At 45.2% G+C, this 14,245-nt stretch overlaps 1 protein-coding gene across 2 annotated transcripts in view; it reads left to right on the forward strand.

Moving 5' to 3' along the window:
• The first annotated feature begins 7,411 nt into the window (after nt 1–7,411).
• The window catches only part of ENPP2 (ectonucleotide pyrophosphatase/phosphodiesterase 2), an 88,686-nt gene continuing 81,852 nt past the window's right edge, over nt 7,412–14,245 (forward strand). The window contains exon 1 of one of the 2 annotated variants that reach the window (XM_083749082.1): nt 7,412–7,887. In XM_083749082.1, coding sequence (XP_083605208.1) covers nt 7,867–7,887 — 21 coding nt within the window. In that variant the 5' untranslated portion in view covers nt 7,412–7,866. The remainder of the gene's footprint in view (nt 7,888–14,245) is intronic. The other variant, XM_083749079.1, reaches the window with a different exon arrangement.

Genomic DNA, 14,245 nt, shown 5'->3' on the forward strand with positions numbered 1-14,245 from the left:
TATAAGCCTAAATCACAGTGCACAGGCTGGAGGCTGTTACTCAATGAAGTTTGCACCCTGGTTATATGCATGTTTATTTGAGAGAAAGTCAAAGTGAGCTCCATTACAATGTGCTTTTTCTTAAGCATGCACAGAGCTCCAGCCAGGCCTACATACCTGAGATTTATAGCTGTAACCTTCTGTATTTATTATCTATTTATTACATTTTTGTACTGCCCTTCATTTCAGGGCAGTTCACAGCGTAAAAACACAAGATAAAAACACAAAAGACATAATAGAAACAATAACAAAACAATAGCCTCTCCTCTTGCCTCAAACACATTTATAGGATGTTAAAGGCTTGATGGAAGAGGAACATTTCGCTTGGCGCCTAAAAGTGGATAATGAAGGCACTAGGCGAATCTCCCTGGGGAGAGCATTCCACAAACAGGGAGCCACCACAGACAAGGCCCCGTAATCTTTTGCCACCCTCTGGATCTCTCATGGAGGAGGCACATGAAGAAGGGCCTCAGAGAATAATTGCAGGGTCTGGATAGGTTCATATGGGGAGAAGCAGTCCTTTAGGGTATTGTGGTCCTGAGATGTCTAAAGCTTTATAGGTCAAAACCACCAGCACTTTGAATTGGGCCCAGAAACTAATTGGCAGCCAGTGCAATTGGGCTAGGATCGGTGTAATATGCTCAAACCGTTTTGCCTCGGTAAGCTTCCTTAACTCTGCAAGGGACTGGACTGCCAATCTCTTTCATTAAGGATAATGAGTTAGTTAGCAAGCTTATTTTCTGTTTTGCAGTCGCTTGCTTCCATGGGGGTTTTTTGTTTTGTTTACCAATAAATCCCTTGGAAAATGCAGGACATTGCCGAGTCGACGATCAAAGCGCAGTAACGAAAGCTCCTCCTCTTTCTCCCCACCCCCCTTGAAAGTGAACTCGACGAAGCTATGCCAAAAAAGCTAAATTATAGATGCAGCTCAAAAGCATACATTCTGATTGCGGGATGCGACACAAGGCCGACCCTCTCAAATACCATCTCAGAGTAAACTTTTTCTGCTAATTGAACCTTTGGGCTTCAGTGGGCACCACAGTACTGCTGTCCAGTTCAAGCCACATTCATCTAAGGCAGCAATTGCCAAATGATGGGTTGCAACTATCAGTTGAGTCATAGGAGGCTGGCAGCGTTGGCGAGTTGGCTGGGGATAGTTGGCTGTCCTCCAGGAGGGATTTCAGAGGTTGACTGTGCATACATGGAAAAGCAAATCTCTTGCATTTAAGTAAGCACCTCTACCTCCCAGTGTCCGAGGGCACAGAACATTAGATGAGGCCTTGCTTGGGAAACCAGGGATAGAAATAATTGATCAATGTTGGCAGGGCCCACCTCAGGGGTTAACGCTTCTGGGCCCCAACCAAGGTGGTTACAGCAATCAGCAGTTGACTACCAGCCCAAGGAACCTTCTGTAATGCTGCAGGAGATATTGTCAAGGAGCTGTCAAGGAGCCAGGTCAACCACAGGGCAGGAACACACAGAGGGAGCATGGAATGCAATTAATAGTAGTAATAATAATAATTTTTATTTATACCCTGCCCTCCCCAGCCAAGACCGGGCTCAGGACAGCTAACAACAAATATAAAACAGTTGATTAAAATAGAACTTAAAAAACAAGATTAATACAACATTAAAATGCAGCCTCATTTCAGCAGAAACTCAAAAACTTTTTGGGGGATGAAAACGTCAAGTCTTCACCAAGGCTAGCTATCCAGATTGGTCCTACGTGGGCCAGAAAAAGCCCAAGTAGGAGTTCCGTCACAGAAGGAAAAAAGAAAGAGGGGGAGGGGATCAAGTTGATTCCAAGCCAAAGGCCAGGCGGAGCAACTCTGTCTTACAGGCCCTTTGGAAAGAAATCAGATCCTGCAGGGCCCTGGTCTCATGAGGCAGAGCGTTCCACCAGGCTGGAGCCAGTGTTGAAAAGGCCCTGGCTCTGGTTGAGGCTAATCTGACTTCCTTAGGGCCCGGGACCTCTAGGGTGTTGCTATTTATGGACCTTAAGGTCCTCCGTGGGGCAGAAAATAACAACACAGCAGAGTCTGTCGGTTTGTCTGAAGATAGCTGAGACGTTGCTGAAACAGACCCTTTCATTCTGCATCCCTTCCAAGCAGACAAAGACTGTGTCGCGGGAGTGAGCTCCTCCTCTGGGCCTGTTTGGCCTGTTGCTCAGCAATGTGCATGACTCTCCTCAAGTGGGAGGGGTGGGGAGTCAACAGGACTGGGACTGTCTGCACTCATACCATGGCTAATGGCCTGTAACTCTGTTCTGGAAGGCCCTCCTTCTCCTGATGCCCCTTGATCGCTCAAACCCCCTGCTTCTAGCAGTTCCCAGCTCATCCCTTCTTCAGAATGGTCTTCAGTTTCCCACCACCAGGCACCAGGCTTTAAGGTGTCATCTTCTGAGCCCTCCCTGGGGAGCTCTTGGGCTGGTGGCTCCCACCACTCTTCCTCATCCAGCCAATCCCTGACAGATACAGGGAGTAGGGTCCCAGTTGCAGAAGATGTATGTGTCCACTCACCAATCAGGTTACAGAGGCAGCACCCTCCAAACAAACCAAGGCCAAGCACAGAGAATCCATCTATGTCCCAACGTGATCCCAAGGCAGCCAGGCAACCGTCCAAGGTCAATATCGCAGGGAGGTCAGGCAAGGTACAACACAGCAAGGCAGGGAGAGAAGCATCAGGAACTACGAGCCAGGGACTTGCATCGTTTCCAACATCTAGGAGATACAAGTGGGCGATCTAAACCACAACCTAACCACAGCTGCTGACACTGAGGAAGTAGAAGGGGTTGGTTACTCATGAGTAGGGATAGGGAAGAACTTGAATTCAGGACACATTTTTAAAAGTGGATCTACCAAATTTGCGCACTCTCAAACAATATGCAAACCAAAACTCAGCCATCCTTCAAAATTTGCCCTTCTCTGAATTTTGTACACATATTAGGGCACACTGTGCAATTAAGACTCTCCTCCCTGAAAGAGAGGGGAGTGGTTGTGGACGGGAGCCTGAACACCACCCCTAGCAGGGGGCGTTGCCCCTGCCTCCAGCTCACCTGGCTGGCGCTCACGCCCCCCCCCGGTGGCCGTCCAACCAGGTGCCATGGGGGGGGCGTGTCCAGCAGCCTTCATGCTGCAGTGCCAGCCTCTCCCCGGCCTCATTTCTCTTTGTCGTCCTGTGCGAGTCACCCACCCTCCACTCCCTTTGAGTTAGGGCTTAGGTCATTGGCCTTGCTATAGACCTTAGGTTGGTCGCCCCGGTTGCCCGGGGGGCCTGGTAGGAGTTTTTCCATTTGGCATTAGGCTTTTTGGTTTGTTCGCCTACCTCGTAGCAATCGTCACAACTTTTGGGTGGTATTGGTGGGTAGGTTAGGCATTGGAATAATGTGTTGTGGTGTGTCGAAGTGCTAGGTGTGGCCATCGCCTATGCCTTCAATTTCTAGGGGTATTCCGTTAAAGGAATCTGGCGGTCGTGTATTCCGTCCGAAGCCTGCTTGGCGAGAGGCCATGGCACGACCCTCGGTGACATCAGGGGTGAGCCTATAGTTGGATTAGCATCAACAGGTGATGAACCCCTGGTGAATAAACCCACTTGTTTCGCGATCCAGTGCCTAAGCCAATACCTTTTCATTGCTGTAATCAATAAAGTTGTGGCCTTTTCTAGCCCATTAACCTTATATCACGTGTCCCTGTGTCTTCATTTTACTTCCCGGGGGTCGGGTCCTCGAACCACAACACACACAAAAAAGTATTATATTATAAGGCTGTTTGTCAGTATGCTTTTTATTATGTTTTTATCATTGATGTTCTGTAATGTGTTTTGAATGTTGTCCACTGCCCTGGGATCTTTGGATAAAGGGTCTTGCTGCCACGATAGTAGCAGAACAGTTTCCTACTAGGAGGGATAATCCAAAATATCTATAAGATGAGGTTGTTTGTTTATATAGTGTCCACATGACATTTAAAAAAAGTAAATGGGGCAAAAGGAGATAGATGCCCCAATACGTTTACAGTATAAATTCCAGGAAGACCATGAAAGTAGGGAAAGAATGGAAGCACAGAGAGAGATTGGATGTGTGCAATTGCAGTTAAAAGTATTTACGATTTCATTCCTGGGATGGGACAAAGTCAAAAAGTGTTAAACCAAAGGCTTTGTGGGAAAGATCAGTTTCAAGGAAGGATTTGTTTACTGTAAAATGAGTGGCTGTGCAATTTTGGCACACTGAGGGCATGTTTATGGGTGGACTTAACAACATAATATGAATATATTCGAATGATGATTCACACTGGAAGATCGAATATGGAATTGTTCCATAACACTGGAAGAATATGCATTGACTGTAAGACACAGGCTTGGTTTACTCCACTACTTTGGGAAGTAAGGCCTCCCTCTGATATTTTGCTGCCTGAGGCAAAGGAGAAGATACATACAAAATACAATCACAACCTCCTACAGAATCTGACTAGACTGGCAATTGAATTTTATTTAGACACTGGTGATGGGGCAGCCATTTCCACCTCACCTGAGGCAGTAGGCTAGCTTAGGAGATGCAGAGCAGGCTAACTTAGGGGAATAATGGCAAGTGGCCTGTCACCTCCCACCATCTGCCGCCTGAGGCAGAAGCTTCACTCTGCCAAATGGTAGGACCAGCTCTGTTAATTCATTTTTTGAATTAAATATTCGAGAGGCGGAAGGCATTTCCAAGGCCTGTGTTATAAAAACATGAGCATAAACATGGGGGGGGGGGGGATGACAAAAGCAATGGGGCGATACTTTTATGTGAAAATTGTCCAGTGCAGTAGCAAAACAAATGGCAACTTTCAAGCACCAACTCGAGGCTTGACTCTTTGTTTGCTTTTCACGGTTTTGCAAACCACAACTACTATGTTCCCAAGTCTGTATAACGCTTCCTAATAAACAGTTGGATTCGAGTTACAATATTGCTGCAGGCCCCTTCCAGCTCTAAAAATTAATAATAACAATAATTTTATTTGTATGCTGCACATCTGATGGGGTTTTCCCAGCCACTCTGGGTGGCTCCCAACATAATATTAAAAATACGATAAAACTTTGAATTATTAAAAACTTCCCTAAACAGGGCTGACTTCAGATGTCTTCTAAATGATTCTATAACCCCATTCATGCATCCTAGGTGCCTCAAAGGGAGAGGATGAGCGCCCTAGCTTCACCCAGTGTTGCCAGCCCTGTCACTCTTCACAAGTTGAAGGGATAACTTGGGCCCCATCTGCACTATAGAATGAAAGCAGGATCATGCCACTTTATGGCTTCCCCAAAAGCATCTCCCAGTATGCTAAGAGTGTTGGGAGATGTTAGGAGACCCCCCATTCCCCTAACAGAGCCACAATTCCCAGAGTTTCTCGGGAAGAGGGATTGGCTGTTAAACGATTTCTGCGGAAAGACATCCATGCCGCACATATTTCACATGTAAGCAGTTTTCAGAAAGAAACTGTGACCTTGTGATGCCTTCTCCAAATATGCAGCTCTGAGTATATTTTGCTCTGCTTCTCAAAATATCACAATGAGTTGGTGACTCATAAATAAAAACAAGATAAGGCAGGGGTTGGAATTTAGTTCCACGTTTAACTCCCAGGTCCCTGGAAAGCCAGCAGCCACCATGTACTGAAACTGGGTACAAATGCGATGTTAATTCAGCTTTCATGTTTTTCCTTTTTAAGATAGCAAGTTTCTAGCTCTCATGTTTGCAAAGCTAGTAGTGCCTGTTGAAACCTCAGAAGCCAGAGAGGCATGGATGAACGAGGTTTCCAGGGATTGGGGCTTCGATGCCATACATGGCTGCTTGCCTCTATCCATAAATTGCAAACAAACCCCTTCCCATTTGCCTAATTTACGCAGGTTGCAGAATTCCAATTTCTCTGCAGAACCGGGATTGTGCAGAATTGGTTTCTTTTAAGAAGGAAGGGTGGGATATAAATTTAATTTATCTATCTATCTATCTATCTATCTATCTATCTATCTATCTATCTATCTATCATCTATATCTATCTATCTATCATCTATCTATCTATCTATCTATCTATCTATCTATCTATCTATCTATCTATCTATCTATCTATCTATCATCTATCTATCTATCTATCTATCTATCTATCTATCCATCATCTATCTATCATCTATCTATCTATCTATCTATCTATCTATCTATCTATCTATCTATATCTATCATCTATCTATCATCTATGAGACTCTTGAGAGTCCCATGGACTGCCAGAAGATCAAACCTATCCATTCTGAAGGAAATCAGCCCTGAGTGCTCGCTGGAAGGACAGATCCCGAAGCTGAGGCTCCAATACTTTGGCCACCTCATGAGAAGAGAAGACTCCCTGGAAAAGACCCTGATGTTGGGAAAGATGGAGGGCACAAGGAGAAGGGGACGACAGAGGACGAGATGGTTGGACAGTGTTCTCAAAGCTACCAGCACGAGTTTGACCAAGCTGCGGGAGGCAGTGGAAGACAGGAGTGCCTGGCGTGCTCTGGTCCAGGGGGTCACGAAGAGTCGGACATGACTAAATGACTAAACAACAACAGCAAAATCTATTGGTTATGCAGCTAGAAGAAAACGGTGCCACTTGAAGCATCACAAAATGTTTCCTGAGCCTAGTCTGTCCCTAAAGTTAACTTCACCCACGCTTTTAGTTTCTGTCTGCTACTTGCTAACGCATCAAGAGTTGAATGCATGAAGCATCTCCTCTCATCCTTCCCCTTTTCTATACAGGTCCAGCTCCTATGCTTTTAAGAACAGCTGGGCAGGCAGAAAGCCAGGTGGTAAGGGGGTAGGGAAAAATCCATCTCTGCACCAGCAAAAAGCATCACCTGCTTATTTTCTTGCAGGTGCAGGTCCGACTGCTACTAAGACCCAGGGACAGGTGGCTGTTATAAAACGCTTGCAATCCTAGGGGCATTATCAGATCTGCCTCATCACATTTCTGTGTGCATAGGGTTGTAGCCTTAAGCCTTACCTGGTAGTAAATACCACTGAATAGAGTGCAACTTAACTTAAAGAGTGCACACCCTACGTTTAAACCAGGTTGCCTGCTGCGAAAATGCAGGGAACTGCAGTTTACCCCCTCACCGTGCTACAGTTCCCCAGTGTGTTTGGGGTTTTTTTTTCAGGGAGGGGATGTTCTAAATGTATGGTGTGTGCGTAGCCTGAGTAAACACGCGTAGGGTTGTGCTGTTCAGGTACTTTTGGTTCCCTCTACAGGGAGGGTCTGCTATAAAGCAGTCTTTGCATTTTTCAGTCTGGGCTGTTGATAAGTTGAGGACATTTTACCACAAAAAAAAGGCTTTGAGCAATTCTACCAAAGGTCATCCCGTGAAACTATTCCAGTGGAATCCGGCTAGCTATGCATTGTTACCTCTGGATAAGAGACCCTCCCTTGAATTTTGCTCCTGCTGCTGTTGCTGCTGGTGGTCAAACTCATTAAACTCGCCTAGCCAGCTTATGCTTTCAAAAGCCGGCCTCTGTGGGGGGTGGGAAGCGATGACACTTTTTTCCACGGAGTCATTTCAGGGAAAGGTTGTGTGTGGTGTGGGTCTGGGGAGAGCGAGTGAATCAGTCCTGGAAGCAGCTCCTTTGTTTGAAAGACATCTTCCCATTGAACCATTGTCCTTCGGGGACAGCTGGCGCCCTGTGTTCGTCTTCACCGGACCAGTCTCAAACGCAAACGATACACTGGACAAAACAACACAAGCCAGACTCAGGGTGGCTGCATCTCACACGAGGAGAGGGAAAGCTTTCGGAGACCACCGGAAAGAGAAAATCGGCCTGATCAGCCTGTTCAACCCATGGATAAGAAAAGCAAACTGGTAAGACACACATATGTCTTTTGCCTTGTTCTGTTTTTCGTTTAATTGCTACACCATGAATATGTGATGCTGGGGGGGGAAAGGGATATTGTCTCTTTTACTGCTTTGAAGCTGCACTCTTCTTACACCCCTACTTTGGGATTTACTTTTGAGGAATGTTAGGTGGCTTGCAAGCAGACCTCTGCATAGGCAGAAATGGCTTTAGGCTAAGAGGCAAGGCAGGAAGCATTTACAATTGTGGAGATTGCTTATTGCATCACGAATATGTGGAGAATTTAAGGCAAGCCACATCTAATTGTAGCGTAGTATTAAGAGCAGTAGTCAGAAAAGCATTCCATGTTGGATACAGTGAATGTCGCAAGCCTAAGTAGGCTTATTAGGGACGGAGTCCAAACTATTGGAGAGAAATTAATCTTTTCCGAGTTGATTGCGACTTTCAGGTTTATGTCACTGGCTTCGAAACAACTTTCTTGCAGAGCACAAAGAATTTGGAGGCATTGTTCTGGAGTAAAATTGCTTTAAAGGTGGTCGGCCTATATCTGCTACGTCTGATGTTGGAGGGTTTAATTTGTGCAAGTGCTGGGTCTGTGATCCCTTGTAGTTAAGCTTATTTTATCAGAGAAATGTGTGCGGACTTCCTTCCCAAAGTGATAATGCCTTCAAACAGCAGTTAAGCCTCTTTCCTGGTGCTTACAAAATAGGAACTGCTGTTTAGAGCAGCATGGTGATAAAATACCTTACAGATCATTTTATGTATTTCCTAATGAGATCTTTTATGGAGATGATATCTTGGGCTGGCTAACTTTGTAAAAACGAGACCCAATCCTACCATAATATCGTGCTTCTCATATTCTCCCTACGTGGGTACCTATGTGGAAAAAAAACTTTAGAATAATGATTCCTGCATTTCCTAGCAATCAAACTGTCAACTTTTGCTTCTGTCCTTAAATTATGGTTTCTCGCCAACACACTACTTCAGTAATTAGCAGTGGTGATGTGTGCCCCCTCCTTTCATTACAGGAGAAGGCCAAGGATAGCTTCAAAAGCTATTTATCAGCAAAACCTGAGAAGCTGATAAAGCCAGTGGTGGGAAATAGAAAAAGAAAGAAATTTTTAAAAAGTGTAGAAAAGAGGTTAAAAGATCAAGATAGAAAAATAAGATTAAAAAAACAAAGAACTTCTGATTCTTCATCGGTCCATTATTAAAAATAAAATAAAATGACTTCATCCAATCCATTGCAAAAGCCAACAAAGGCACTTCCTATAAACAAACATGATCTCCACTCCTCAAATCCAGATATCATTATTTCCATTTTTTTCCACGCAAAAAGTCCATGAGAGGTTTCCAATCTTTAACAAACGTTAACTGTGACTTTTCTCTGATTTAAACATGTCGATTTTTCCATCTCAGTGAAGTCGCTGCAGAGTTCTTAACCACCCATTTTCGTGGCCCATCACTGGGTGTAGCGCCGGCCCACCCATGAGGCGAATTGAGGCAGTTGCTTCAGGGGGCAGATCTGGGCCTGAGGAGCACACTGCTCACTGCCGCCGCCGCCTCCTTTGCTGTGGGCAGTGGCAGCGGTGGCATGGCTTTGGCAGGGCAAGCTTGTGGCGATGGAGAAGGGGGCAGGAGGCAGCAACAAGGCATTTTGCCTCCAGCAGCACAACATCCAGGAGCTGCCCCTGTCTGGGTGGGTACCTCACTGGTAAGCTGTGCTGACATAGTGTCTACTACTCCCTTGTTATTTTCCATTATAGGAAAATTCCTTACGAAGGGGAACTCCAAATTGCTTCTTGCTAAGGGACCAGTTCTTAAATAATGCCTTTTCCGTTGTTCTCTTGTCCCTTGTCCCGAAAGATGCAATGCAGCACTTTGGTTAAAAGCTATGAATCATATCCAGGAAACTCCTAGTTACCCTCAGAAGTAGATTGTGTTTCACAATAAACATGAGTTTGATCCGCAATGAGTAATTTTTTTAAAACTCCCAACTCTAGGGGTGCTGTATGTTTTTTACTGGATGGATTTTTTGGGGTGTGAGGACTTTACCTGATTATTTCTTTCCTCAGCAGCTAAATAATAAGTGACCTAATTGGTAATGATTTTTTGCTACCAGATATAACCACATGGCATGGGAGAGAAGGAAAACCTGAGCACAAAACAGCAGTTATACTCAGAGTAGACCCGTTAAAATTAACAGGCACATCTACATTAGGTAGATTAGTTTCAGCAAGTCTAACTTAGTTCTTAGTGGAACTGGGCCTTTAAAATATTTATTATTCTCATAAAGGAATCGTACAGTATGAGTGATTCTTCGCATGTTTATTTTTTTAGGAATTCAGTGGGACTTGTTCCCAAAACGGCATGCAGCTTTCAGCTCGGAAGACTGCTATTATACCAGAGTTTGGGCTAGCAAGAAATGCTGCTTCCCGTGCTGCTCTAGCAGCTATGTGAAAGCACAATAGCCACAGTTTCCAGTGTAGGCTGAAAAAGGGCAACTGTGTGTTTCCATCCACCGATCACAATAGCACTTGCTGAGGGTGCACTAGTCAATACAGTGGTACGTTGGGCTACATACGCTTCAGGTTACAGACTCCGTTAACCCAGAAATATTGCTTCAGGTTAAGAACTTTGCTTCAGGATGAGAACAGAAGTTGTGCTCTGGTGGCGCGGCAGCAGCAGGAGGCCCCATTAGCTAAAGTGGTGCTTCAGGTTAAGAACAGTTTCAGGTTAAGTACGGACCTCCGGAACAAATTAAGTACTTAACCCGAGGTACCACTGTACATGGTGAGGGCAGGAAATCTGTGGAGATGTTGGAGTTCCTGTTTCATCCATACGTCTCCCACACAGTCCATGCAATGTTTCTCAAACTTGGGTCCCCCAGCTGTTGTTGGACTACAACTCCCATCATCCTGGACCGCTGGCCCTGCTGGGGACCCACGTTTGAGAAACACTGGTCCACAAGTATGCTGCCAGGAAGAGGAATGTAGGAAACTGCCTTAATTTGAGTAAGACCGCTGGTTCTCTCTAGCTCAGCATTGTTTACACTCATTGGCAGTGGCCTCCAAGGTTTCAGGTATGGGGCCTTCTCTCTCGTACCTGAAGATGACTGGGGATTGAACTTGGGACCTGCATGCAAAACAGGTGCTTTACCACTGAGCTAAGAGCCTACATTGCGCCCACTGAGATACCCCAGCATAGGCTCTATACACATTTTAACTTCAAAGCATTTGAATCACCTTATTTCCTTCAAGGGACGCGGGTGGTGCTGTGGGTTAAACCACGGAGCCTAGGACCTGCTGATCAGAAGGTGGGCGGTTCAAAACCCCGTGATGGGGTGAGCTCCTGTTGCTTGGTCCCTGCTCCTGCCAACCTAGCAGTTCGAAAGCACATCAAAGTGCAAGTAGATAAATAGGTGCCGCTCCAGCGGGAAGGTAAACGGCATTTCCGTGCGCTGCTCTGGTTCGCCAGAAGCGGCTTAGTCATGCTGGCCACATGACCCGGAAGCTGTACACCGGCTCCCTCGGCCAATAAAGCGAGATGAGAGCTGCAACCCCAGAGTCGGCCACGACTGGACCTAATGGTCAGGGGTCCCTTTACCTTTTTTATTTCCTTCAAAGAACTCTGGGCACTGTAGTTTAAGAGTTGCTGGGTACTGTAGCTGTGCAACAGGTAAACTACAGAAGCCAGAGTCCTTTGAGGAACAGAATATGATTTGAATGTGTTCTAAAGGTACAGTGCACACAAAGTTGAACAACTACAGACATCTCCGACAGCAGTGCAAGTCCCACTGTGGTTCAAATACATCCACTCGCATGGAAGGGAGAGAGGGATGGGAGCCACATGGGCAAGGAGGAAAGCGCTTTACAAGCACATGGGCACAGGAGAAAATATGGACCCAGCTTAGTAACTCAGAGGGAAGTAGCAGTGTGTGAAGAAAAAGGGGGGTGTCAAGTGGTTGTGTGGGTGCTTCTGGCCTGGTTAGGCGCCCCACTTTCTCCAGTTCAAGTGTGCTTCTAACGCCTAATTAGCCGAGCCTCCCAGCACACCCCTAAAAATGTCAGAACAACATAACAATGTAAACTTCAAACAAAGGTTAGTTCTGTTTCAGCCCCATGCAACCAAGTAAAACGACAGGTAGGATAGTTCTTTACAATACAAAACACTGGAACGTGCCGAAAACTTTAATAAAACCAATGAGAGATAATAAAAAAGGGGTAAACTGGGAGGTGACAAGGCCGTAGGAACAATCTGAAGCTGACAATTGTTATAAAGTGAAAATGCAAAAAAGAAGAAGCAACTATTTACTTCAAAAGAAGATATATTCTTTTCTTGGCTTGGCCAAGTGGAATATAACACAGTTTACTCATTGCAAATCGATAGCTGCACTCATTTACCCAGGGAGTCCCTCACCAGGTGAGCAAATTACTTAGTCCTTTGACCATACTTGTTTTATAAGCAAAACCCACACATTTTTTGAATTTTAAAGGTCATACCACCCAAATGGCAAGGCTGAGCCACCTCACAGCTATGCATGAGCTCATTGGTTAACTTATCCCCGAAAAGTGAAAAGGGGGTGATGTTAACTGGGTGACATCATGGCACTTGAGCATATGGCGGGTTCCACCAATGTGTATCCTGGAGAGTAGGGGAGAGGTTTCTTAACCTACCTTTCTATTAAGTCTCCAAGGTGAGCTTGGAGGGGAATGCACAGGTGAAGTGCACAGGTGTCGTTTTAACACTAGGGGGACTTACAAGCATCCTTAAATAGCACAACAATTCTGCCTCCAGACTGTTACTATTTTGCAGGAGTGCATAGAGGAAATTTGGGTTTGCGCCATTAAAAATCTGTCGACATAGTGCAACCATGTTTATTTATTGACATATAGCAACAAATACAAATAAACCATACTGGAAAATTAAATTACTGGAAAATTAAATTACATTAGAAGCGCAGGACATCTAGTACCATAGGTACACACAAGAATAACTCAAGAAAGCCATATTTCCTAAGATGGTACAGATAGTGAGCGTTGTGCATCTGAATGCAAAACAGGAAATAAAGTCATATAAACATTCAGGGATTTCCATCCCTCTTCAGACCTGCAGCTTATGGTTTTGGGGCCTTTTTTCTGCATTAGCCAAACCCCACAAGTTTTTGCACCATAAAGAAAGGTGTACATTTTGTAGTGCTTTCCATTGTTGAGCTATGGAAACTCTGGCTGCAGCCAACACCCTGCCAGAAGTTCTTTAGAAGGAGAAACTTGCATTTGATCATCCCACATGTTCAGCAAAGGAGAGACTTGATTTGATTATATTTCCTGATAGAAATCAGACCAAAATGATGAAACCAGGGGACATTCCCACCATAAGTGGGAAAAAAGTCCCTCTCTTCTCACAACCTGGCCAACAATCCTGTGCTGTTGTACAGCGTAACAAATTTTATACTATTCCAGGACTGTCAGCTTATCCTAATAAATTGGGTACTATGCTATGTGTTGCTGTTCTTTGATGTGAGTGGCTATGCAATGGATCAACACAGCTGCATTTCTTGGACTCTCTGTGGAGGGTTGTAGCTATGGGGGCAGTCACAAAAAATTGCCTATACTGTACATCAAAGCTGACCACAACACCAGTGGTCACACAGCTGGGTAGCCTTGAGGTAACCTCCTCAATGTAAAGGCAAGCTTCAGAGAATCCTGTAACTAAGGACCATCCGTACTATACATTTCAAACAGTACCATGCCACTTTAAACAGGGGGTTCCCCCCAGTTAATATTCAGATTCATTGCTAAGGTGAGTTGATAGGAGACTACTATTCTCTTCCTAGAGAACTCTGGGAATTGTAGCTCTGGGAGGGGAATCTGGATCTCCTAATAAATCTCAGCACTCTTGACAAACTCTCCTGACATCCTAGCAGTTCGAAAGCACGTCAAAGTGCAAGTAGATAAATAGGTACCACTCAGGCAGGAACACGTTTCCATGCACTGCTCTGGTTCGCCAGAAGCAGCTTAGTCATGCTGGCCACATGACCCAGAAGCTGTAAGCCGGCTCCCTCGGCCAAGAAAACGAGATGAGCACCGCAATCCCAGAGTTGCCCGTGACTGGTCCTAATGGTCAGGGGTCGTTTTACCTTTGCCTTTACTCTTGACAAACTACAGATCCCAGGAATCTTTAGGGAAGCCATGACTGCTTAAAGGGGGATGATGTGGCAGATTGGGGCAGATGGGGCCTTGGTGTTCTAGACTGAAAGGAACCAAAAGCCTCCCATGCTAGAGAGAGCAATGCTGTAACCATCCAGTAACAGTAGGCCAAAGAGAAGCAGTTGGCATTCGTCTTTTTTCCTAGAACCATCGAATT

The sequence above is a fragment of the Podarcis gaigeae genome (assembly GCF_964106915.1).
Source record: "Podarcis gaigeae genome assembly, chromosome: 7".
Lineage (NCBI taxonomy): Eukaryota > Metazoa > Chordata > Lepidosauria > Squamata > Lacertidae > Podarcis > Podarcis gaigeae.